This window comes from Anopheles gambiae, chromosome 3 (genome assembly GCF_943734735.2).
Source record: "Anopheles gambiae chromosome 3, idAnoGambNW_F1_1, whole genome shotgun sequence".
Classification (NCBI taxonomy): Eukaryota; Metazoa; Arthropoda; class Insecta; order Diptera; family Culicidae; genus Anopheles; species Anopheles gambiae.
Window position 1 is genome coordinate 59944037 of NC_064602.1, and position 27748 is coordinate 59971784.

The window sequence follows — 27748 nt, forward strand, 5'->3', positions numbered from 1 at the left end:
TCCCAAGCGCCACATTTTAAGCTTAAACGACTGGAAAATCAAATATCCATAAAAAAACAAAGCTCCACAGCTTCATTACTTTGCTCAATAGATGGCATTTTATAACTCATCATCATATAGCTAGCTATCCTTTTCTTACAATGTGCTTCGTCTAGCTTCATCTAATCATGATCTATATAGCCTTCTAACTTTCTAAGTAAAAATCTATATGATTCATCGTGTGGTCAGATACGTGGGTATCCACACCAACGTCCATTATTCAAATATCACTTGCTTCAGTGCTTGTGGTATATATTGGAGTTTAGTATTTAAAAAATCGTATCGCCGTTCTAGGTCTAGCGATGCATAACTTTAATGCGAAACCATACAACAGTACAGAGGGAATGGAAAAGCTCCGCCTCCAAGCGAGGTAAGCGTTCCACTGGTATCCCGCAAACAGATCGAGCCACCAGCTTTTTGCTATTTTTAGAATGCATGAGTCGTTTGCCGTCTACAAGCGAAAGGCCATGGGAGTGACAAAATGCTAACAAATTTTTCAAAATGTGAGCTTTTCTCACTTTTTTGAGCTTTTGTCAAAATTTTGTGACCTGGAGCAGCCAGGAAAAAAAGTTGACAAAAGTTGACAAAGTTTGACGTTCGTGAAAAAGCGTAAACAAACAGCTATTTGGCGCAGTTGTGACCCATTGTTATGATAATAATGCTAAAATGCATGATTCTAATTGATGTATGTACCTATTTAGTACTTCTTAAACAAAATATCGATGATATTCAGATGTTGGAGCTTTTTTTCGCTCTTGTGTATGTTTTTGGTGCGGCCATGAGAAAATCTCTATTTTGCAGTTGACAAGCAATTTTGACGAAGTTGAAAAATTTTTCAACATTTTTTCAGCTCCGTGGCCACGCGCTATACTAAACGACTGTGACGCTTGGGATCACTCCCTTTCTTTACTTCACAACCCTACCAGCATTAAACGGCTTTGAAGGCATTCTGAAGGCATTTAAGGCCTTAATCACCTTAGAAGGCGAATAAAGATTTCAACCGAAACTTTCACGGCTATAACGTTCTCTTCGAAATCTTTCAACTTTTTGTTCCAACGAGAACAGATAGCTTGCCGCCATCTTAGCTTGTTTATATACTGGTTTTGCACCCTTACTAATGTAACTGCCAAATAGAGCAGTGACAATGCTTTTGGTTCCGAACAGAGAAAGCGTGTGTTCAAATCCTGATTTTTATGATATTTTTTCTGTGTTTCTTTCTTTTTAAATTAATATTTTCTTGCTATAATAAATATAAAAAAAATATGTGAAGCAAAATTCAAATAATACCTTTAAAAAAAACATAATAGTTACACTATGTTCACTCTTCATTATCAGGTTGGGTGAAATATGTAGCTCATTTCTGCTTTTATTAGAGTTATCGAAATGAGTTTGATATACAGTGGAGCGCCGTTTATCCGGGTACCTTTTATCCGGCTATCCGTTAATCCGTGCTGTTGAGAAATGACAGTTCAATACAAAGGTGACATTGCGTTATGAGGAGGGTATTTGAAAAAGCGGTTATAAGAACACATTGTCATCACAAAAAACGCTATAATTCATGGTAAATTTCAAATTTTCTCATTGGAAAAACATGAAGTTAATGAAAACTGGGTTATTTGTATTAAAAAATAAGATAATTTTCCAAAGATTAATCAGGAATTGGTGATAAAATATATCATTTGACTCATTATCCGTGTTATACGCATAACCGGGCCAGGTCACGTCCCGAGGAGCCCGGATAAACGGCGCTCCACTGTATTAACACCTTTCAACGGGTTGGTCTTTAACAACCGAATAATAATGCAAACCATCTTTAATAAAGTGATATAGCTCAGAGCTTAACGCAAGAGAACATAACACGTAAATCGTGCTATCGCATCTCACGCTCATATCTGGGAAGACTACAACAGTGCAGTGCTGAAGACGCTTGTGAGGTTTTCTTTTGACAGTTGCAATTTCAAAATTCAAATTAAAAGCAAAATTTTTCATTGACATATTTCAAAAGCATTTAATTACTGTTAAATGCACTGCTGATCGCATTCAATTCGCCGGCGATTACAAGGCGATTAGAAGGCATTTAACGGAAATTTACAGGTAGGGAATCCAAGCCTCTCTCGATTCCTTTCCTTAAGACCGATCAATAATGTAAGGCAGTGGTATGTAAGTTAACCTCAATGTTTGTTTAACCCAAATTAACCCACTAAACAAATAAACAAAAAACAAACAAATTTCATAAATGTAATATAAAGATTATCGAAAATTTTAACAATATTCGCCCGCTGTGCAAAGCGACGGAAGGCGTTATGGCGTTCTGAGAATTTTATCATGCCTTCCTTTTCTCTCCAACGGCAAATTTGTCGAGCAGCGTTTCGAGCTACCCGTCCCTGGCTCCGCCTCATACCAAGGATAATGTATTTAGAAGGTTGATTTTTATCGCTTTTGCTGGGCGACATTGTGGGGGACATCTGTCACTCTCTGCATACAAATTTCAATACCCCACACCAGCCCTCCCCGATTTTTATACCAGAGCCCCCGGAAGAGAAATGTCAAGTCGAGAAATGTCATTTTGCTCTGAACAACTTCACCTTGTCATTTATAACACCTTGATCCATTCATCCAAATTGCCGGCGGGGGGGAGGGGGGGTTGGCGATGGAATCCCTACGATCATCGGTCACAGGTCCTAAGATTGTTGCCGGCGGGGGGGGGGGGGGGGGGTGCAGAAGGTTCTCCAGCGACGGGGCCCCAACGACCATCTTTCCGGCGGCCCTTGTCGCTAATACTCTGTCCACTTGTGGACATACGGCATACTACAGCGTATGCATCGGGAAGGAGACAATGTGGCAGTATGCAAGTTACCCGCTGGATAGGAGCGGTACCGCGGCACCGCCGTCATTCCTCACATCTGCATGCCCGTCGTGGGTTCTAACCGCGTATGAACCGTCCGCCGTAGCAAGACCGGCATGATCGCGTAGGCCATTACGCCAATAATAAGATAATAATAAGAAGAAGAAGAACTTAGCATAGCAGTCCACACTCGGGGAATGTTTTTGTTTTGACTTTGGTGCTGCCGGGCTACCGCTGTGACGAGACAAATACACGGAATGCACTCGACCAAAACATGAACCTACCGATCCGAACCCATTCCAAGGCATTGCCGGTCAATCGACGTCATGATAACTACTCCAAACCAACAAGCCACCAGATTCTGGACGGACAGGTGCAGCACCATACGCTCACCGTAATAAACAAATTCAGAATCCTCTTTTCTATGGATTCAATTCATAATGTTGTTTCCACTTGCGTCCGCTAGCTGAATTGGAAATAAATGTGCAATATATCACACAGCGCAAGCAAACGTGCGCTTCGATCGTGTGTCTTTTTGATACCCCCAACAGCAGAGCCGATCGCAAAGCTACCAATGCCAATGGTGGTGTTGTCTCTCAGGTAGCGAGATCGAAAATGCGTGGTATTTTGTAGACGCAGTGGATGAAAATGTACGCATCAGAATCAAATAGTTTTGGGGTTTCCAAACGCACGTACATACACAAACACACAAACACGCGCGCGCAAACTCACACACAAACACGCACGCGCAAACTCTCTCTCACACACACACACACACACACACACACACACACACACACACACATGCATGAACGCGCGCACGCCAGCACGCACGCACGCACACACAGACGCACGTACGCGCGCCCGCGAGCATGAAAGCGCGCACGCCAGCACGCACCCACGAAAGCGCGCTCGCGAGCACGCACCCCCGAAGTCACGCAAGCACGCATTACCCCCCCCCCCACTAGACCCCCCCGCCCACACCACGCATGATCGATTACGGCTACCTTATCGGTAGAACGGTTGGTGCAGCTTTCTTGTAGCATCCTCATCCTTAGCGCCGGGTGGGGTGGGGGATCGCGACATGATAGAGTGAACGGCCACTTTCCCCGCGCTGTGTGTGTGTGTGTGACGAGACCCAAAAACTCGAGACAGATTTCGGCACATTAAAAAAAAAAATTTATAGCCACTATACATTGTGCTACATGATGCTTAGAAGGTCGTTGAAGCATCAAACATGTTCAAATAAAAAAATATTAGATTAGTGTTAGACGTTCTCCTACGCTTGTTTTAAATAGGCTTCTTCACCCTTAACTGGCAGGGGCATCGAATGGTCTCATCAGCAGCGGCACGAAATAAAATAAACCATCACTACACCGATAACACTTTGAATCCCAATCCAGCTTCTCCCACAGCGTCTCAAGGTCACACACAAATTAATAAATGCTAACACCCACCAATAACAATACACAACCGCAATGCACATATATGAATCAACGCATACACCGCAACAGCCAATCAGCTGGCGGCGGAAGGCACGGGTAGAAGCGCAAGTAAGGCAAGGCAGGGTGAGGGAGGGAGAAGAAGCGGACGAAAAAATGGGCGCCAATATTTTTAAATTTTTTTGACCGTTTTTTTTGCTCCGCCGCCATAAATAGTTCGTCCATTTCGCCAACAGATGGCGCTAAACTTGCTCGACCCAGCGCAGGAATCGCTGTAGTCCAGCGCGGGGAACGGGCCAAAATCTGCGCTGGCCAGCGCAGATTTTGGTGCATTTTCTGCGCTGGAAACTGCTCGAATTTGCGCAGCGGGCGATTACAAGATACTACTCGAAACATCGCAATGTTTAGCGGGGAGCTCGCAGACTGCTCGAATTTATTTTTGCTAAATGGGCTGTTAATCCGTGCCACTGGGCATTATAAACCAAATGACAATGTAACACGGATTTGATAAGTAATGTCAAAAAGTGCTAAATGGAGTTGCCTTGCATTTTATCCATCTGGATGACATACCTCAATTTTTTTCTAGAAGCCTTGGCAGACGGATGTGTGCCGAACTTTCTTCACAAATTACAAAAGAAATCTATAAATTACACCAGCAAAACTGTTCCCCGAATTACTGTAAACCTTTCATAGTGCGTTCGAAACCCTTCGAAATTGTTATCCTGAGTGGCACCATCCGCACGGACAGGGTCCGATTTGCATTGATCCATTTTTCACAGACAGCCATTGTGAAAAAGTGAAGCTGGAAGGCTGGTGACGACGAGCAGCATCGATTAGCAGGGCACATAACACACCAGCTGCGATCGGGCTGTGTGGACTGCGGCCGAGTGAGATACAATCAACTGATGTGTGGATTTAGGTAATAATAATTTCGCTTGCTAAGTGTTTAAACTACCCCGACAAGGCTCGTAATCAATCGTCGTGTGGACTGAAAAGTGCAAAAGTGTAAGTGTGTGCGTGTGTGCATGTGTGAATCGCATTTGGCTGGTATAGTGGTAGTGGTGTAAAGAAGGGCCGTGCTGCCAGTATTCTACTATGTGACGTTTGAGCGATCGATTAGCGTTTCCAGCAGTGTGATTTTTGTTTTCATTTTTGCTATCATCCTCAACCAAAAATAACAACTAGTTTCCCCCAACACGGGCATACATTTAACAGTGGAAAGTGTGAGAATTGTGTGCACCATTTGTCGTATGCAAATATATATATTTATATATATATTATGTTGAATACATTCACACAGTTTGGCTTTGAGCTCTGATATTCCCATGTACCAATTTGGTAAAATGTTTGCCGTACAATGTTTAGTTCGCTAACGGAGTGAGCGAGAAAAAATATGGTTCGTCCAGTAGCTGCTAGTTGTGGTTTAAGTTTAACTTCGACGATACTATCGGCAACTGTTACCCGAGCCTGAAGAGAGGGTTATAGGCGTGTGAAAGAGTTACAGTGCTAGTGTGGTGGAGTAAATCTAGCACGAAGGTGCAAAGAAGCAATACACTGACGCGAGACAAGAAACGTTTATTTATATATTTATAAATGAGATAGAAGTGCTTGGGAAGCAACCAGCTGATCGGCACTTAAGTTGCGCTTGGAGTTACAGTTCGGCGGTTTTCGTTACGTGCACCGTCAGAGTCAAAACCGGATGTTGATTGCATCTATAGAAGGTTAGTTCGATCATCTTGCTTTTTGAACTTCTTTCGACAGCATTTTCGTTTTATATTAAAATCGTTCTATTATACTTTGCTCTTTCCAATTTAATCAGCATGGAAAGAAATCCATGTTAATTGTCAAAAAAAAATGTAGCAAAAAAAAAGTTTAATCGAAAGTAAAACATTGGCCTGTTCAAATGAGAGTGTTGAACTTAGGTCATGATTTTGACCGCAGCTTCAAAACATTCCGTCACAGCAGTACAACTCAAATATTTTCATCGATCACTCTATTCCGTGTTGGTATTGGTACTACAATTGGCATTGGTAATACATGCTAGTGCAATATCTATGGGCATGCGCAGCAGCAGTATTGTAAAGAGTTTCCATTCTTTGATATTGCTGCAGAACATAGCTGAACGGCTCGGTAGCAATGATAATCTATGAAACAGCCACAACGTATGCACAAAAGAGACTACTTCTCCTTACCTTCACTGTTCGTCCACACTGACCAAAACTTCCCAATCCCCAGACACAGTAGAGTTTTCACTTTCGCACTGCAAAGCATAAGGTCGCCTAGCATTATGTGATTGGCACTGGGGGAAAACCGACATTTAATAGCGGGGATCTCCTCGTGTCTGTATTATTTGCCATATTGTTTTCCCACCATTTGCGCGATATAGTGATTCTAGTCTACCAACAAACGATGATTCATGATCCGGAAGTGAGAAATTGTGTGACAGAGTCATTTTGATAAGTGAAAAAGTGAATTATCCTTTATTCTTTCTAGAATCGTATCGAATGATTAAGTATGTACATACAAACAGATTGTCCAGTTTTTCTACATTTCGGTACAGTTTCTACGATGAACAACGTTATTTTTGTGCATTAAAAAGCAAACTGAAATGTTCTGTAATTCTCAAGGAAATGTAAATTCTCAAGGAACAAATATCACATAATTTTCATTGTAACCCCTCAAACATGTTATCTATTACTATTTGCAATTATCATTGACGTTAAAGAGATAGAAAATATGTTTTAATTTTTTTAGTCCATCTTTGGCGTATAAAAAAAACCCACCATTTTACAAAATTACTTCCCGCATAAGGATTTGGTTGCTCGAATGAACTGAATAAATGTGTTGCATATTATTTCTGGCGTAAAATAAACTCAATCAACAACATCAAATGTGTTTCAAAGAAAACGGCCAATAGGGCCACCTTCTGAGAAAATAAATAAATAAAAGGTCTATTGTCATATCATATTGTCTTTCGGTCCTTTGATAGTATGCATGTTCGAGAAGTCAGATCGTATGCCTTAAATTCCAGCCGAATCAAGAAATCGGTGGTGTACGCCGGCCGAGTGATAAGCTCCTCCGCCGAGTGTCCGAAGCGACCGAATCACATTATAAGGCATGCGTTATCTTTTGCTATGTGTCGCTTCGTCTTGTTGGGCGCACAATAATATTAGCTTTTTTATACCAACCAACGGTGACGTCACTACGACTACTGCCTTTGTCTGTTTTTGCCCGGTGCGCTGAATTATCAGTGCATGGTAACAGATCTTGCCTTGATATCGTTTCAAATGATAGTTGTTTGGAGCAATAGCAGCAGCACCAAGAGATTGGAATGTATTTTTCATTGAGGAAAGATATTCGACTTGAATTTACTTCCTACAAAAAACTATTCATGTTTTTAGACCTCATGATGCTAGCTTTCAATTCTCGCCAGAAATGATAGCATATTATGCAAAATTATAATGAATAAAGCAATTTATGTAGCAATGGATTAGAAGCATACATAAAGTTAAAGAGCATTAGCCAGCGGCACGATGCATATTCTAATCATGTATGCGGAACTATACCGACTTTCACACGCAACGCACATGTGGCCAACCAATATTGTTGCATAACTGTTGTTTTGCATCGTGTGTATAAATAAAGGTCGTATGTTTTCTTCCCAAGTTTGAACTATGACGAAAGCGTCAAACAGTTACACCCTCCCATAAACAGAGCTAGTATGTGTGTTTAGGAATCGACCCGTGAAGTTTTTTTAGTTTGTTTTGGTTTCGCTTTTAAAGACGCCAGATTTTAAATTTTGCGTCCGAAGTCTAAGACGAAGTGAATTTACTTTCGTCATACACACAGACGAAGTTATATGTATGCGTGAGCTTTGTTCTATATAAATGCTGGTAATTTGGACGAATGGTATTGAAGGAGTAAAAATAAATTACCTCCTATTTTTAAAATACATACGCAAAGGTGGCAACATATACTGTGCCATCTTTTAAAAAATGAGCACCAATCAATCCAGAATTTTAATAGTAGTGTGGTTAACATAAAAATCTTGATGTTAGTTTCATTTGTTGCAGCACATCTCATTGTATAAATCAAAACAATAATGTAATATTTGAGATTCCTTTTTAGATACATCTATAAATAGATTATCTTTTTTCACTCTCCGAAATATCAAAACCATATAATTCTTGATGTGTAATGATAAAAAATCAAGGATTTTAAACTAGCTAGTCTCATAAATTAGCAGAAGATCCCTTTATTTATTTTACACTAATATTGATGTTTGTTTATATGGCACGAGAATAACGTATCTTTAAGTGACCTTTACCCTCCGCACCTATTTGTGTAACGGTTATTCTTTTTTATGATATAGCTCGTTCATTGCAGGACACCATGTAGCATGAAGCCATACATTCATGTCTTTGCTATGACATAAACACATTGCCATTATAAAAGTATATAAATCAGTATTTAAATAAGTATATCAACGATGGAAGATAAACAGAGAAATTTTGTACATAATGTATTTATATAGTATTAAAAGTAATTTGCAATTAATTTGAATTACCTTGTTCAAGTACAGAATATTAAATATGTGACCGCTGACTAATTCTCAATGATATTAACGTGTTTTCACTTTATTTGAATTGGAATAACAAAAAAAGAGAAATTGGGAATGTGTTCTCAATAAACAAATAATGCCGCAACATATCCACGGACACAAGCATAAGCGAGGCCTAAACTGATTACAGTTGTTGCAAAAACTAAGAACTAAATGAAGTTCGTGATTGTCTAAGTGATAAGACAACATGCCAAACAGTAGAAATAGCTTGTTTTTTGTTTTGGTGATAGCAAGAGTAGATAAAAGGACCAGCCCATTCCTACTGTTAATATGTATGTGAACTGATATGTATGTGTTTTGATGAGTTTGTGTTTGTGGACTTTTTTACCGTATGGTGTGTTAATAAAACACGATTGTTTGTTGTGTAATTGTTAAATAGAATGTTAATAGAATGTGTCTTTCAATTGTTAAAATAGAATGCATTATCCAGAAAAATACTGCTTGCTTAATTAGTTAGCCAGCGCTACAACCGCTATACGAATATAATTAGCCATAATTATGCCCCGATACAGGGTTTTACGAGTCGGAATATAATGTCAGCAAAACAATTTCAGAAGCTCAAGATTCACTTTAGCTGTCAAACGTTGTTGTTTCACCGCACCGATGCTATTTTCAATAGCGCAATTTGATTTTTAAATCGCTCAAGTTGTTTTTTTAGAGGCCTTTCGCATCGTTTTGCAAATTCAAACACGAATTTTTAGATTATATGATTGAGATCAATGCTTTTATTCATTTAAGCATTATATTTATGAAATATTACGTATTTATGGTAAAAATGGCGATTTTCTGTGCAAAAAGCTACATAAACATTGTACATGTTTACATACGCAAGTGCTCGTAGCTTTTTGCACAGAAACACTCATTTTTTACAATAAATACGTAATGTTTCATAAATATAACGCTAGAAATGCACTAAATAATTGATTTGTATACAAATAATCTCAAAATTCGTGTTTGAATTTGCAAAACGATGCGAAAGGCCTAAAAAAAAAAACAACTTGAGCGATTTAAAAATCAAATTGCGCTATTGAAAATAGCATCGGTGCGGTGAAACAACAACGTTTGACAGCTAAAGTGAATCTTGAGCTTCTGAAATTGTTTTGCTGACATTCTATTCTGACTTGTAAAACCCTGTAATCGACATTCTATTCAACTTGAAAATAAATATTACACAGTGTCTGGAGTTGCTTTATATAAAAAAGATATAAATGGTATAATTAAAATACTCATTTTTACTATTTACATAACTTACATATACAACTACATACTTAGTTTTATAATGATAATGAAATGAATTAAAGGCTTTTTTCGTCTACTTAAGAAATGCAAGACCACCTAGTTTAGACCTTGATGAAGCATAGATTACAAGACACGATTCTATTGTCTAAAATAAAAATATCAGTTCAATATTCATTTATTGCCATTCGATTTATTGTAAGAACATGCTGTTATATTGAACACTACCTCATAATCCCAAATCTACCAAAACCACTTACAGAACATACAGCATTTTAATGTCGTAGTAGGATTTTTTTTATGTAGACCTGTATTCTGTGTGTATGTGTTTAGGCCAAGTCATTCAGCATATCAGCTGATTATTGTCCTACTTTCATGGTTCCATTCATATATCTTCCGTGTGCTAATCTTTTCCGAAGGTTTTTTTTTATTTGCTGCTAGATAAGCATAAAAAAAGGTTATTATTGCATAAACGCCTTGTATAGTACAGACAACGAGACCGAAAAAGATCGTAAACTTAATAAGAAAGTTTTTTTTTGTGTTTTGGTCAACCTTGTTCCAATAACATCATAAGAATTAAAATATCTATTAGGAGGATTTTTACCACAAACAATTGTTATGAATAAAGTGTGCCTTTTTAATTCAAAGACTACCACAATTATTGTTCAGAAACGTTGCCGTACCGTTTTTTGAACTGTTTGTTTAGCTTGGCAAACAGCTGTAAACAGTATGTGCGATGAATGTTTGTGGCATTGCGTCAAATGGATCAATTTATATCCTATATCACACTAAGTGTTGATAATTTGATTTGATTTTGATTTAGTTATGATTTAGAAATTTCCACCAGCGTGGAAATTTTATTGCAAGATTAGTATTCCACAAACATTGATTGTACAGGTAGAGGATAAAGCTGGTTCTCTAGATATGTTCGACAAACTATGCCGTAATAAAATCCGGTGCGCAATTGGGCCGAAATCGTGCGTAAATCAGCATGAATCACATAAATGTTGAACGGTACATCGATCAAAAAATAGCGAAATTGTCATGAATATCACATGCTTTGTACAAATATTGTTATGCCTTTCAGTCGAAGTCGAGTCCACCCAAATCAGTTCGATTGAAGTGTCACTTATGAAGGCATACATACTTCAAGGTGAAGAGAAGTATTTTTGAGCATGTGGAAGAATATAGAATTTTTATTTGTATGAATCAGTTGTGTGTACTTCATACCACGTTAAATTACATGCAAAGAAACAATCAGCTACAGTTATTCTAATACTAATGCTCCGAAGTGATACTACTGATGAATAATTTAGATATTCGGTAATTATATAACCGAAAGTCAATACAAACTTTGCGCGATCTCGCAAAATGTCCATTGCGGATTCAAATTTCCAATGAACTGAATCACCCAATGAAAGGACATACTCCCCCAATGATTGACTACAACACCAATATTCTTCTTTTTCTTTGGCACAACAACCGTCGTGGGTTGAGGCCTGTCTGTACCACCAGTAGGCTTGGCTTTGGTCAGTCCTACGTATGGGGGTACGGTCCATTTTAGGCTTGAACCCACCACGGGCATGTTGTTAAGTCGTGTGAGTTGACGACTGTACCAATATATGAAGGCAAAAATAAGAAAACAGAACAAGATAAAAATAACTCAGAAACCAGCGATGAATGACTTCGAAATAAAAGGGTAATCTGATCTAAGGCGATTTTGACACGCACTAACACAGTTGTTGTTTGTTATCTTCCAACTCAGCAATAATAACATCATCACTAAACCTCACTAAACATGCCGAGTTCTGTTTACTGTAACCCCTAGGTACTTTAAACAATAAGATGACTAGGTCCACAGAAACGATTACGTTGGTGGCCGGTTGTTGTTTTCCGCGTGTTTCTAAGTAAGTCTCTAAACTAATGTTGACAGTAATATGTATCCTGTTTTCCCGGTCATTGCCCATAATCTAATTACGCTTAGTTTGCACGGAAGGCCATATTTCCGCAAAGAACTTGACATTGAACGGGTTCAAGAACTCACAATAGACGCGAAGAGGTTTACGACACTAAATACGCAACAAATGGGAATAACAATGTAAATTTAGTAATTTTAGCAAGTTACTATAAGCGTAGTACAAAAACATTACGTCATGAAATATACATGACATATACAATGATCGTAATTTTATACCCACCCCATAGAACAGTGCTGTCCAACCCTTTTAGGATCGCGGATCATTTGGCTTTGAAAATACATTTGCCGCGGCCTATATCTATTGAGGGATTACATTTTACAGACTCAGTTTAATGTTTTTAATCAAAAATATATTTAAATCTTGTTCTATACGTGCCTGTTGAAAATGTAATCTTGATTGTGGGGAGAAATTGCATGATAGTATAATAAGATTTTTATTTTTTAAAGTAAATTCTTTTGCGGGCCACATCTGTTAGAGCCAGGGACCACAGGTTGGAGACCACTGCCCTAGAACACCGAATAGACGATCTGAATCCATAACGATCCGAATAGGAATCGGCTCACTTACCCGGCTTATCGAATATACAGTAATGTATATCTTATAAATTCAGCGTTCTTATTCTTCTTCTTCTTTACAAAACAACCGTTGTCGGTCAAGGCCTGCCTGTACCCAGTACTGGTGAAGTGAGCTTGACTTTCTTTGACTTATTGTTACCATAGCAGGTTAGTCAGTCCATTTCATTGCGGTAATACAAAAGACCTTATGTAAAAATGTTTTTTTTACATTTCACCTTATTCCGCAATAACATTTTGGTAAGATGATCGTGGCTATTTTATATTAAAATAGTTTCTGATCCTGAATCAGCTGTTCATGTCGCACCATTTTTAAAGTTTTTATCCAAGGGAAGGCAGCCTGCAGTAGACCTGTTTTGGATATGTACCAAAATTAAAATCTACGGTTAGTATTTTAATAAAATTACATGCAGTTAGTCCCGGGCCGGGTAGATATCATCCAATGAATAAAAAAGATCTTGGCTGTTTGAAATGCCTATAAATGAATGGTTGGATAGCTGCCAAGTGCAATTATGTCGCCAAAATTTCTGATAGGTATTCATTCGTATCTTTTTTGTTTGTCCCTCCCTTGATTCGTGTGGGTGTGACGTCAAGCTCGAAGGAAAAGAACAAGTTTGATTAAGCATCCTAAATAAAACAATTTTAGTTAACACAATTTTAAAAACACTTTAATCATATACATTAGTAACTAAAACTCCGTATGTGAGCAGTTTTGTTCTATAAGTATATATAACTAATATAAGGATAAAATGTTAGGAGTGTAAATGATTATTCGATTTATGAGTTCATGGAATTGCATGCATTTTTCGCATGTGATTTTTTTTTGTTTTGTTTTTATATAGCCCTTCAAATCAACCTTTTCAAATAAAAAAAGAAAAATGTTAAGCTCACTTTAAACACCTCGTATCAATTCTCAAGTTTTAGTTTAAACTGGGTGTTCATGGTGGCTTAAAAAGGTCTTAAGGTTTATTATTCCGTGGATCTTTATCGTTATGGTATTGCTGAAGTTGTTACAAATGATCATTTTATAGCCGTACTTAATCCTGACTCCTATACACTCTTACATGATACACTCTTCCAACTATGCTTGAAACTATGTTTGCTACTATGAACTCATGAAAATGTATTTAAAATTCGTTCTATTAATGAATGGACGCGGCACCATCTGCAATGCTTGGCATAAACGTGAAACTTTAAAGTTAAACGCAGTATGAGGATCTCAATGAACGGTTTCCTGAATTTATTGTGGTAATTATGAATATACGACAAAAATGCAATAAAAATGTAGCAAGGTTAAAAAAGACTGATCACAAAAACGATTTGAGAAGAGCGACTAAGTACAATATTCTTTTCAATTTAATAATTAAGAAAAATTTAATAAGGATACAAATAAAATCCTTAAATCGGAAACAAAAAGAATAATGTTGGTAAAATAACTTTGCAAACTTAGATAGAGTATGTAAAGTTTTATTCACTTTAGATTTAGGCATTCACAATAAACGTTATATGTAGTACTCAAATTTCTGTTATTGTGTGAAATATAAACAATTTTAGTGTATTCTTAAAAAGGATTGTGTAGCTAGACAGACACATTTACTGTATTCTCCAACAATACAGGATGCTAACAAAGTGTCACATTCGATCGAAGAATAACGTCCTGGGATTTCCTTGGTAACTAAGAACAACAGTGTGTGTCATTTGAAAACCGTGGGGACTGCTTTGTCAGAAGCGTTCTATTTTAATTTATTTTTCTTCTTATGTTTAGTGCACGAACACGAATTGTGCTCGAACAATATGCGTGCTCGAGAAACCTTTAATCGGTTCAATCCGACCAAGCTCGCTGCCACATCGAGAGGATTTAATATTGCTTTAATGAATCACACTTCTTGATGACCGGGTTTAACTATTGTTGAATAGTTTAAAAATAAATCGCCAAGTATTAAATTATCTGATACGTCATAATAGTGATTACGTGACTAATAACTCAATATTCCAAATTTCACTAACAATATTATTGTTGTTTTTATAATTTCGATTTTAATCATTGTGTAAAACTTGTGATGCGTCTATTTCTACATTCATGTGATGTTCAATTTAGTTGTCAATTTCAGACAATTTTTCCGAATTCCAATTAAACTTTACTTACTTAAACTTTAGTGTTATGTTTAGTAATATGTTTTACTAATTGTATCATTTATTGTATGTATACATTTGTTCAGACTCGAATGTAAAAGAGGAAAAAACCATTGCCTCTTGAAACAGCACTCTAACGGTTGTTAGTTTTACAAGTTCTTTTCTGCATCAGCACTCCTGCCTCAGAATCCCCACTTCATCTTTGAATTATTATCAGTGCTAACCACCTAATAACGTCGCATTATAAGGAAGCTAGCCGCTTACATGCAAGTGTTCGCGCACGATTGAGTTGTGCGGTGTGATTCGCACGCGGTACCTCGTGCGCACATTTACTACCTTTCCGGTCGCGCCAATCATGATGACGATTAGCTGGCGGGTCGTACTGTGTGCCCGATCCGGTTCTCCCACCCAATTCCCACCACCTTGTCGTGTCATGCAAACGTCTCGTGTTCGTACTGTTGGTCTGACGGGTCTTCTGGGCAGTGGCGCATTGCTGTCTATGTTTGTTTTGATCGCTTACCTTCGTTGTAATGATGAACATAGACTGACTAGCTGATGGTGTGTTTTTACTGTGAACGCAACCGTAGGTGGCTCGACCGATCAGCTGATTTAAGTCGAACGGTGGGCATATGGTGCGATACAATGAGAACTTTTGTACGCTTATGGCTGTGTATGTATGGGTGCCGCACAGTGGTAGTGGAATTGAGACACGCATATGCGGTGGAAGATAATTCAACAAAGGAGAGTGGAGAATGAAGTTTCAAAACATAGCATGTAGCTATGGCATGGCGGACCTTCTTATCGGTAAAAACCAATACAGTGTACTGTCTAGATGTAGTTTTGGACACAGCTTTTACTGTATTGAGACTCGGTAATTGAATTTCTGGTGGGACCAGACGGTGGTAACGTCTTCGTTTTACATTTATATGCCATCTAACGGTTCAAAGCGACACCCCGAATCATCCTTGAACCTCCCGCGAGTGAGTAACAATCAACTTCCGCAACCAACGTCTAGGAGCCGGTTTCTTTGTTAATCTAGCGATTGAAACCGTCTCGCGACACGTGTTGCTGTCTCGAACGACTTGAACATTAAATTTGTAACCCAAACTGTTGGCTTTGCTCCGTGTGCTCTGGACTCTACCGTGCTGTGCTCAGTCCTCTGTATTTGCAACGTATTCAACCTCGTGCTGTTTGACATTAGTCTCCCACAGATCTGATTCGTCAAATGAGAGTCTTCGACGCTATTTCACTTTCGTACAGTCCCGAGACGCGCTGTCGTTGACATCGATGACACTTTCGTTGACTTGGTGTTGATGTTGATGAAGGTGGCGGCTGCTGTTGAAACGCGGCGTGTGTGTCCTCAGGTCTCTAAAAGGACGTGCGCGTGCATTGAGAGTCTTGTGGCGGTGGCAAATGTTTGATCACCGGCCTCTCTTGCTCAGCCCATTGGCGGCGTGTCGTGGAGAAATCCCAAAATAGTACCGTGTACGATGCTAGGGATTCACTACGTTGTGCACAGCTGTGACACAAATGTGTATATGTGTGTGTGTGTTTTGTGATCCAATTTTAATCATCAACCACCAAACCTAAACCAAATCACAACCCTCACGGTGGTGATCTACTCCCGCTCTCAGTGCCCTGGCGGTGAGATAGATTTCATGTCGGATAAAGAAAACTGTACCAGCATGGCAGGAGCGAGTAGAGAGATTTAACAAAGCCACGCTCCCTCAGATCGAGACGGCGCATGTGATCGACCCTAGGGTGCAGCAAGTCGAGTCTCCCGACCAGTCCGTATCAGCATGTTAGTATGATGAGTTCGGTGATGTTGTCTGAGGTTAAGTTGCAAAGCGCTTAACGCTACCCGATCCTGAATTAAAACGATCGTGTTTGGAGCAAAACTTCTTACTGTGGATTCTTGAACAAAGGTGTAACGAAGCGGTGGACATTTAGAACACGGGTCATCGGCATCTTGGAAGCGCTCCCAGCTAAACGAATTTAGTGTCGTCCGCGTGTGGTGCATTGCGTTTTCGATAGTGTCGGCTGTGTGCGTGCCAGTGAGTGTAATGTCAAAGGGTAGGGTCGTTCGTCGCCATCGCTGTAGTTTGAACGGGTTCGGATTACGAATCGAATGCAACATACGACAAACTTACGTAAGTGTTGACTGATGTACGTAAATGCATTGGGGGATGCTTTTATCACGCCGTTTGCAAGTGTGTCGTGTTGGTTTAAAATTCGTTGCTGCCGGGTCCGGGTTCATCGAAAGCTAAATAGTGGCCAAAAGTTGCTCGCAGCCATCTAATTCCTGGTGGTAGCTAAATGTGCTGTGCAGGCACATAAGCGAGGCTTATGTTTCAAGTGTCGATTGTACCATTTGCCTTGCCTGCCACCTGCACCGTATTTATAGGACGTTCTGTGATGATTCAAACGTCCTCAAAGTTTATATTGTTGTGACAGTGAGACATTCTTCGTTTTGTTTTCATTGTCAAAAGCGATCGTCATTAATTACCCAGCCGCTTGTTCTTATCTATCTATTTATTGTTTGGATCATCCACGTGTGAAACGTTGGGGATGAAAGAGGTTGTTGCATTCTGTTTTGTCCTCGGTGTCAGTAATAAGGGAATAGTTGTGGAGCGTGGATAGATTGCAATAGGAGATAGTTAGCTGTTTATTGGCCAAAGGCCAGACAATCGATCAGAGACGGTACACAGAATTTGTTAAACATCGTGGCGGTGTGCCATAAAGGTGAAGATAATTATATAAACCGTTATTCCAGAGCGTTTATTACAATCAATTTAAGATTATGCTACGTGCTGCAGAAACTTTGCTGAAACATTCGCAAATAATGCTAGTACTATAATTTGAGTTAAAAATTCAAAGGATCAAAGGATTTATTTTGCACAATAATTCGTATGTTTTGACACATTAAATTTAATGTGAAAAATAGCTAATTGTTTGTCCATTTGTTTTCTTTCGCAGCTTTTGGTCCAAACAGTATCAATAACAATAACAAACACACAACATAGTAATCCTTTATAGCTGAAATAAAATTGATCAAGTTGGCTGTTCAAGTAAACTATCTAGTTGATAGTAGGCTGAGCGTTGTTACTTGCATCCCTCGCAAAATCGATCCACCTGTTAGAAATACGGCGGCGGTAATAGCATCCACCGACCAAGAATACGATTTGCGATATAGGGGTATGGTATATTTTCTGGGTGATTGGGGCATGGGAGATATTGAACGTACTACGGCGCAACATGTCCCTACAAATTTGCAGCAACTCAATTTCCACAACCATACCAGTAGCCAGCAGCATCAGCAGCAGCAGCAGCAGCAGCAGCAGCAGCAGCAGCAACAGCAAACACAGCAGCAACATGAACAACATCTTCAGCAGTCGCGATCTGTACAGTACAACAATGTTACCCAACATCTTCAACAGCAGCATTTGCAGTCGCCGCAGCACCAGTCCCATCGCTATGAACGATCGAGTGCTGGCGGTAGTTTCAATGTAACGAAGAGTGAGAATATCTCTACCTACTTGAAAGAAGTCCAGCAGCAGCAACGCGCTCAGCAGGTTGATGTTCGACAAAACAACGTCAAGGTCGCCAACGGTGGCTTCCAACAACAACTACTGCGCACCGGATCTGGACATCATCATGAGCAGGAACAGCTGCCGAAACAGCATACCTTGCACTTTCATCACCAGCAGCAACAACACACGCACCACGATGTCGAAAGCGATGAGGACGAAATCGCATTATATCCTCTCAATAATCAGGTAAGTAAAAGATTAGTAAAAGACGGAGATCATGTTAAATGGAAAGCGACATATTTCGACCTATTTGGGTGCAAACATCTCACAATGCATTTATCATTCATTTTTTGCAGGTTGGCGGTCACACGAGGCTTTTGTTGCTAAACCAGAGCACTGTGATTAAACCCCTTAACCTTCGCGAACTTGAGTTCTATCAAAACATTCCCAGCGATATACAGCAGTTCGTTCCAAAGTACAGAGGTGAGTGTATGATTCATTTTTGATTGGTGATCAGGATCATCTTTCTGATTTTTCTTTGCTTCGTGGAATGCTCGCTTGTTGAGGAGCGACGTGCTATTTTTATAATCGTTAATATTCACTTGTGTCCACTGGCTGGCGCCGTCCCGGAATGTGAAAGTCGACATCGCGTGTCTTTCATAACAAAAATAAAGTAAAGTGAAGAAGGCTACCAGCAGAAAATGTAAAGAATTGATCAGTTTTTCACTCTGCTCGTAGATCCTTGCTTTAGCTTGAAATTTGAAACGTGTTTTCATTCCTTGTGAGAGATTGTTTTCCTTACATGTATGTGGCCTCTATGGAGTACAGCGTTCAGCGCTAGACCAGCTTGTGCAGTGCACCTGAAAGGTTAATGGAAAAGAAAAAGAGTGATCATTTTTACATCTTTTGTTTTGTTGTTGTTTAATTTTCAATAACATTCAAAGAATTGATTTGGACATGATAGCCTTTTTTAGGATAGTGACGATGAACATGCTACAACACACTGTATCCCCTATTTTTATAATCATTATTATCTTCACTAATTTTTATGTGAGTTTAATTTTGTATGTGTGTAAGTGTGAGTTAATATTTGACTTGCATTCATAGGTTCTTCGATGATACTTTTATGATCCTATGGGAAGCAAAATAGTTGACTATAAGATAACTTTGGTGAAATAAACTTCTTATCGGTCTTATTTGATTTTCTTCTACACTTAATATTTACCTAACGAATGCGAAGCTCTTGAGATGCGATGGAAGGTATAGATACAGAATGAATCTTTTCCATTTCGTTTGCCGTTCAGTGGAATTTTCCTACAATGTACGATCGGTTGACAACAGAAACATATTGACCGTGCATCTCGAACACTCAGAAGTGTGCCCTCACTGGTGTGCTTCATTAGTGTGGCTATTAGTAATGGTTAAGGCGTCACAGTCGCCGACAAATGAGCAGTCCGTTACTTTCGAAGCAGTCTCTCACTCTCCAGCCATCCAGCACCAGCTCTCGTGTCGTTAATTTTTGGTGGGATAGAAAATTATTGCTTTTCTCCTGGTAACAGCCGACGTGCAATAGCATTGGTCATTCTACCAAATTCTTTTCGTTTTATAGTTTTAAATCATCGGATTAAAACTTAATTGACATATCTTGTCAGCGATGTACATGTTTTTGTTTGAATATACACATAACATTCATGCATCCTGTTTACATGATGTCGTTCTTCTAAATATAATAACACCACAAACATCTTGTTTCTTGCTTAATTACTTTGGTAGTATTTTTATTATTTTTAATTATTTTATTAAACATATCTGGTAATAAATTGGCCCTATTGCTGAAAAAAAAAACAGATGGGATAGAGCACGCTCGAAGAAGATCAGATTCGATAAAAATACTTTAAATTCCATAGCTAAACCAACTCAAATCGTTAGCACTGGGGTACGCATCGCCTCTGAATGGAAGAGAATTTCATTGGCACAGTTTTTATCCGAGTCCATCCATCAGTTTGGACCCGACATAGCTAAGAGCTGTGGAGGACGTAGCGTGCTGTGGCAAAAAATATTCTTATTATAGCGTCGATAGTTGATTTTTTGTGAGTGTGTGTTTGCGCATTAGCAAGTCTTCTGCACTTGACAAGGTTTAGGGAACGTTGGAGTGTTTTCTCTTTAGCGCAGCGTAGGGTTTGTAAATCGATAGAGCATCTTAAACGTCTACGCATACTGACAGCAAACGAAACACACAATCTTTTTGCCCATGTGTCACTGGACCTTAAAACATGACTATGTTCGTGAATTATAATACAGCAGGCATGGCTTATGGATATTATATTATTATTGCAAATCAAGTCATTTTTGATCGACTTGGAACACTATCTGTTTCCTGCTTTATTTTAAGGCGGATGTAAATTGATGTTGCTCTTAAGGCTGGACAAAAATGCTTTTACCATTCTGATGGTTCGTCACTTATCGTTCGTGCTCTATAGCATATGTTATTATTTCGATAACCGGATCGTTTTATTACCAGATATGTTCAATTAAAATAACCCAAAATACTATCAAAGTAAGCAACAAGCGTGTTTTCGAAGTTAATATAAGTATAAGAACAACTTATAATTAATTAAATTCGACTTTAAAAGACGAAAAACATTAGAAATAACTTAAAATTATTTTAAATAAAAAATCACCAAAAACGCGTTAAACGCGCAACTAAGTATTAGAAAATAATGTGTGCGAGTAAATGGCGTTGTAGCGAAACTCCTTCCGCTGTCCACAACAACAGTATAGATACAGAATGAGGTCATAAGAATGGTAATACGCATCAACCCTCACACGCAGATCTCATTGCTACTGTTGTGCTTCTTACGATTTCATGTTGCAACATCATAAAATATTGCGTTTCCAGTAAAGAAAACTCATGCGCATACGTAACTTTATTTGTACTACGTAACTATTTATTTTATCATGTCACTAGTGTTGTCCTTGCTATTGGATAGGATGGGAATCGAACGCCAGACGAGTTCTTGCAAAAGGTAGCGCGACTGTACAATAGAGCTCTGGTCCATCAACTGCTATTATTGATTACTGTCTTAATTAATCTTAAATCCGTGAAGAGATGGAGGGAAAATAACCATTCATTTTATAGTTTTATTTAAATTACATTTCATAGCGATGGTATTTTGTTTGTTTTTTTTACAAAAGTAAGTTACACAAAATTACATGTTTCGGTCGATACCCTCAGTATTGTATACAGTACATAATACGTATGTATGTATTACATACAAAAATACCTTTATCGTACAATTCAATTACAATTACATTTACACTTATAATATACTTGTTCTACATGCAAAAAGCTACATTGTTTTAGTGTTATCTAGTGTCAAAACTCACTTGCATAAAAAATGTACCGGAAACGCATTTGTTGTTGCTCACTATTTAAATTTTTTGGCAAATGGTTAAAAATGGTTCTCGTTATGAGGGGTGCAATGTATAGTTTTCAATATTTGTAATACATCACCGGGCGTCTCCATGTCATGCTTTGGTTGAAATTTTAAATGCAGTCAGATATCATTGATATTTTTAATTGTGTTACTTTAAAAAAACGTCTCAATTGTTACGAAACATATAAAACAATAAATACAATGTTTTTTTTTGTTCCAAACATAAACGTTTCGATCTGCTGCAAACAATTTAAATTTTCCATTGCTTTTTTTCAATGGTAAGCTTAATGAATGATTATTTTGTGTTTTATTTGTCTTTACAGGTGTGATGCAAGCAACTACTATGGGTGGTTCTAAACTGGAGAAACGTTATTCACCCAGCTTCCGTGACGACCCTATTCGAAAGACTGCAGCATCAAAAAGGAAGCGCGAAGAAGTGTTACGGTTAGTAGAGAAAGGAATTAATTTAGTCAAACTCTCCTCATTTGAATGCTTTTTAGCTAGAGCCTTGCTTTCAGATAGCGAATTCTGCGTATGATGCTGTCATATTGAAAGCGGCAATTACGGCTATGTTATGGTTCTACCTCGCATTTACACTCTAATGGGTACGAAAAAGGTCTGTGCGATCCAATAGATCCGAGGTTTTTACCTATCTTTATAGTTCATTTGCTGCCAATTAGTTGATTGGTGTGCTTCAGAACATGTTTTCTATCCAGCCTTGTTTGGGGGTTTTGGATATCCGAAGAGTCAAACCTTCCATGCGACGGCCGTTGGTAAAAGTGTAGTAATGCGTCTGTACGATTGCTTAAGAACATGAAAAGCAGAGGTTCATTCGCCAATCATACCCTAATTGTACGTCTCAAGTAATGTCCAGTTCTAATCACGGTTTTTTCTCTACTTCTCTACTTGCAGGATGAAAATACATAAAAATGGAATACCTTCCGAAGTGTTAAAAAGTATTGCACAGATAGACAACTCTAATAAACAATGTTAGTATAGCATTCGCCCAAAAGTGCATCAAAATCAAGCATAGAAGATTTTTAATCGCGTAAAGCGATGTGGGGAAGATGCAGTGCATCTTACCATGTACTTGGTTTTTATTGCTTTTTGCCCTTTTACATTAAAACGCAAATCATCATTTTACGTCGAAATCATTGCGACATTTTGTGTTTTCTTTATGATGAATTGCCATACGTATTAGAAACAAGGCATCAATACAAAGGTCATCCATTCATTTAGATTTTATACATATGGTTTTGCATAGTAATTCCTCATAACCGTATATCAAAACCTTTTCTGGAGCTTTTTAAGTTAAACATTATGCAGATAAGATCATGTCAATCTATTTGATGTGAAACTGATAATGTTATTTACTTCAGTTGTGCTTTTTGTTTAATCATGTCTGCGGTGTGCAGAAATACAGATCATTGCAACAGCACATTAAAACACGGTAGAGAATTTAACGTCTACGTTCAAGCGAGAACTATCAAACCCATCTCATGATTTTATTTCCATGGTAAAATATGTTTATTACAAAACGTTATTTTACTTAGGTTGTCACCAATCCACGTTGTAACAATCCACAAAACCATTAGAGAATTGTGTGTTTGCGATAAGGAATTCAAAGACGTGTTTTTGTTTGTTTCGTCGACCATCAATTGTTTCGTAGAGATATGGTGCATTTCCTTTGAATAAAATTCGATCAAACAACGGAGAGAATCGTCCCATTGTTCAAATTTTTCAGGAAGCACGAGTCATCAACAAGAACACTGTCATCATCACCGTCAACGTCATGAAAATCTCACTTCGATTTTATTTAGCTTTGCTGTCATCGTTGCCTGCCATCGTTGCCTTCTACGACCGGCTCTGTGTGCCCTGTGGCGCTGTTTTGCAGCAATAAATCGGTCTAATCGCAACGTTATGCTTTTTTCTCTTTTTCTTTTCATTTGCTATCATGATTCCAATGGGAACAGATTTTCTAATGCTGGAAAACATAACTTCCGCTTACCGGAACCCATGTATACTGGATCTCAAAATGGGCACACGACAACATGGTGATGACGCATCGGCGGAAAAACGAAGCAAGCAGATGGCCAAATGTGCGGCTAGCACATCCGCCTCACTTGGCGTCAGGCTGTGCGGTATGCAGGTTTACCAGGCAAATCTTGATCATTACATGAAACGAGACAAGTACTGGGGCCGTGAACTTACTGAAGACGGTTTCAAAGGAGCGCTTCATAACTTTTTCCACAACGGATACCGGTTACGGACGAAGGTCATTGCAAAGGTGCTTGGCAAGTTGGAGCAGTTGCGTCGTGTTATCGAGAAACAATCGAGCTATCGCTTCTACTCGTGGTAAGTATATACGCGTGCGTTCTTTTGTTCAGAATAGGAATAAAAAAAGTTGAATTTATTTATTGTACACTATAGACATAAACCCAAAAATGTTCAAAAAAATTGGATAAGAATTTTGATTCATCATTAGCTAAAAGAGTGTTAACATTTTAAATTGTAGTACTTTTAATAACAACTTGTTAAATTGTGATTGTAGTTGAACGTCAACAACAATTTTAAATACGCAGACGAATAATACAAGTAAAAATGTGTATTTTTTCGACTTTTTCTTCGCAGCTCCCTTCTAATCGTTTACGAAGGATACGAAGAGGTTCCGGTGCCAAATGCCGGTGACTATCATTTGCTTGAAACGGAATCAAACTCATGCTGCTATGATGCGGACGCTTCAAACAGCTCGATTGAGCAGTACCTGTTGTCCTCTTCTAACGAGGAATCTCCGATACCGTCAAACATCACCTCATCTGTAAATACACGCCGTACATCAACGTCCATGGCCACCGCAATAGCAGCAATGGCCGCGGCAACCAAGGCTACCACACTCACCACTGCAGCAACCTCCAACCCGATGCGGCCACCACCGGCGATAGCTGCTCGTGATGATGATAGCACACAAAGGAGCATTTTCACCGAGCATCATTTCCGCAGCGTTGTAACGGACGATGATAACAACCGGGAAAGGCGAATCGATAGTACCGCCTGTTCGCGAGAAGCTCATGCATCCGAAACTAAAATCGTGCCCTTTGTTCCGATATCGGAAGAAACGATCTATCCCGGTGGACCAACGGACGATGGTTCGACCTCGCCAAGCGATGCCATTCCAATGCCGTCAGGGGTTGCGGGCGCGGCACAAACTCTCACCAGTTCCAGTCCACACTCTATGGATTCGTGGATGAACTACAGCAGCAATAGTAATAGCAGCAGCGATGATTATGCTTCGTCGTTTGTGGTACCGAACCATCTGCAAAGTTCCTCTGCAGTTCAACCAGAAGCTGGGTCCGAATTTGAAGATAGCTTCGGTGGCGATGGTGTATGCGACCGAATTGAGGGAAGGCACCACAGTACGGCAAGTTCCGGAGTTGTGGACTTTAGTACCAGTATTAAGTTCGGCCACAGCAAACTCGTTGAGCAGAGCAGCAATATTAGCAATAATAACAGCGCACCGATTGGAAACAAGACGAGAGAAAACAACGGTGCAAGGATCGATAGGACTGATGATGGGAGCAGCGTTGTAGATATTGGAAGCAATTTCGAGGAAGGACAGCATGACAACTCTGACGCCGGATATCACGAAGATGAAGAGGTGGACGATGACGATGAGGAGGAGGGCGAAGTGGACGATGAGGAGGAACGTCAACTGATGAGACAGAAACTGCTGGCAGGGAACAGTTCCAAACGATTGCGTGGTAAGGATAGTTGCTGCTCCGCCGGATCTGTTGGTGCCGTTGGTGCTAATAGCATTATCGCTAGCAGTAGGCCCAGCGACGGCCCAAGTTTAGTTCCATTGCGCCGGAAACTAAGCTCTAAATCTAAGTCTGGTTCATTGGGAGGAGTTGCAGGCAGCAGTACGGGTCCGGGTTCCTCAGGAGGAACGTTGGCGGATGTACGAATGATTGATTTCGCGCACACGACGTTCGAAATTAAGAACGGCGGTGCATCGTTATGTAGCAGTGCAAATGTTAAGGTGCACCACGGTCCGGACAGTGGGTTCCTCCGTGGGCTCGACAGCCTCAAACGTATACTATCGGAAATATGTGAGGAATACTATTGAAGCGAAGCAACTCGGAGAGACGTGAAGTGGAAGGCACATAGTGCTGGAATGACTGTGTATAGATAGTGTAGTGAAAGAAGGCGGTGAGACGCACGAGCTGCGACTCAATGTTATGTACGTGCAATTTGCAATTGAAAATCGCCAGGATCGTGCGTCGTCGGTCGCGAATTCCGGACTCACAATAGTGTGATGTTTTAGCTTACTTAGCTTATTTTCGATTTGTTTTACATTTGAATTTCTTAAAGTCCTCAATGCCCGGGTTCGAGTGTTATTTGCTCCTTCCTATCTATTGTTTACGATTCGTTCTTGGGTATTCTTTCATTTAGGTGAAGAATTAAATCTCATTGTCCTTGTTTCACACCTCACAGTGTAGTGCAGGATGAAAAATTAGCTGTTTCGTCGAATTCACCCGAACGAAATCGGTTGGTTAGGTTAGGGCTAGGGCGATTTTCATAGTTTCAGCCCCAAAGCTCGGACGAAGTGAACAGAACAGAATTTACAACAAGCAATTATAGCTAGAAGGAACGATTGATGACACCGGCAAGCTATACGATAACGTCACGGTTTGACGAACCTACATATTCGTTGCGATTACAGTAGAAAGGAACAAAACAATGGTGATTTTGAAAAGGGATAATTGTGATACTAAAAGCATTTGTCGGTCCCACTCAACAAAGCCATCCCCTTTTTAGTTAACGTTCGTTCCAAAACGCTCAACATCTTTCGTATGTTTTAAATGTTATGTATCGTACGTCTCGTAGGCATAGTCGTGTGTGTATTTAAGTGAAGATAAAGGTGGTTCAAAAATATGAAAGTACAATTTTTTTATTTTTTTTTTATTTCTCACTTTCCTTACTTTTGTTTACCGCTTTGCATCGCACGCTCGTTTCATTTGCTTTAGATCTGACTTTTTAACTTTTTAAACAATTTACCACGCGATTGGGTTACCAACAATCGAGCCCATGCTTGCTAGCGCATTCAGTTTCATTTTGTTGTATTAACACTTATGTAGATGGACGTAAACATAACGTATGTTAATAATTGACTTCAGTTTGAATTGAATAACTCCTGGACCACATGCATAACCTGTAGTTGAACGTTAGACTGTTTTATATTGAAAGAACGTGCTTTTTTATTACACAATATATAACATCTGTGGTACAATCACCAATGATTGATTTTGATTCTCCGGCATCAATTCATTCATCCAACGGTCGACGATGGGTTATGTTAATGTCCGACGGGAAAAGTAATGATCCCTTAAATTGTAGAAAGAGTTTGATCAACGTACAACAACAAAAGGAAAAGAATAGTTGTATAAAACGCAACATAAATTGTTGTTTAATTTGTCCCGATGCTGAGGACTGTCCGACATAACAACTCGTCACGCTATCTATGTCACAATTAGCCATCCTTTTGCCCATTAGTCAGTATTACAATATCTGCTGAGCATATGGTAGGCCGCAATGAACAAATATCGTACACGACACGCTCTAACATGGAATTTGATAAAACTGTCTTTGTTATGAAGCAGCATAACAATAGATTTGCACAAATTAAATTGCGCACTTGCAATAACGGAGCGAGAAGAAACGGGTAGACGTTTGAAGAAAATAATACAAATATTAGCTATTCTTATATTCGCTATACCTGTACCAATACACTTCCATTGTACGGTTTAATGTGCGTATGAAGAATGCAATGGGTAATTTTTAATTTACATCTTTTGCTCTCGCATACCAGATACTTAAAAAAAACAGTGATGCAAATCTTCGCCTCAGTCATTCTTAG

General features: G+C 39.2%; 1 protein-coding gene across 4 annotated transcripts; it reads left to right on the forward strand.

The window, feature by feature from the left end:
• Positions 1–4882: 4882 nt before the first annotated feature.
• LOC1272608 (uncharacterized) lies at positions 4883–26777 on the forward strand. Of its 4 annotated transcripts, none has more exons than XM_061655400.1 (7): positions 4883–6047; positions 17844–18643; positions 18754–18880; positions 22158–22278; positions 22747–22823; positions 23808–24189; positions 24466–26777. In XM_061655400.1, the coding sequence occupies exons 2-7, from the start codon at positions 18065–18067 to the stop codon at positions 25955–25957; spliced, it is 2778 nt and encodes a 925-aa protein (XP_061511384.1). In that variant the 5' UTR covers positions 4883–6047; positions 17844–18064; the 3' UTR covers positions 25958–26777. The 4 variants fall into 4 exon arrangements, with proteins under 4 accessions (XP_061511384.1, XP_061511382.1, XP_061511381.1 ...); XM_061655398.1 differs by having other exon boundaries at positions 4893–5245; XM_061655397.1 differs by lacking the exon at positions 4883–6047 and adding an exon at positions 10345–17017.
• Positions 26778–27748: the final 971 nt, after the last annotated feature.

Bases quoted from the DNA above. Each gene is read 5' to 3' on its own strand.
- LOC1272608 (XM_061655400.1), top strand. From the start codon at position 18,065: ATGGTATATTTTCTGGGTGATTGGGGCATGGGAGATATTGAACGTACT. The intron at 18,644-18,753 runs GTAAGTAAAAGA...CATTTTTTGCAG, and splicing joins TATATCCTCTCAATAATCAG to GTTGGCGGTCACACGAGGCT. The intron at 22,279-22,746 runs GTTAGTAGAGAA...CTCTACTTGCAG, and splicing joins AAGCGCGAAGAAGTGTTACG to GATGAAAATACATAAAAATG.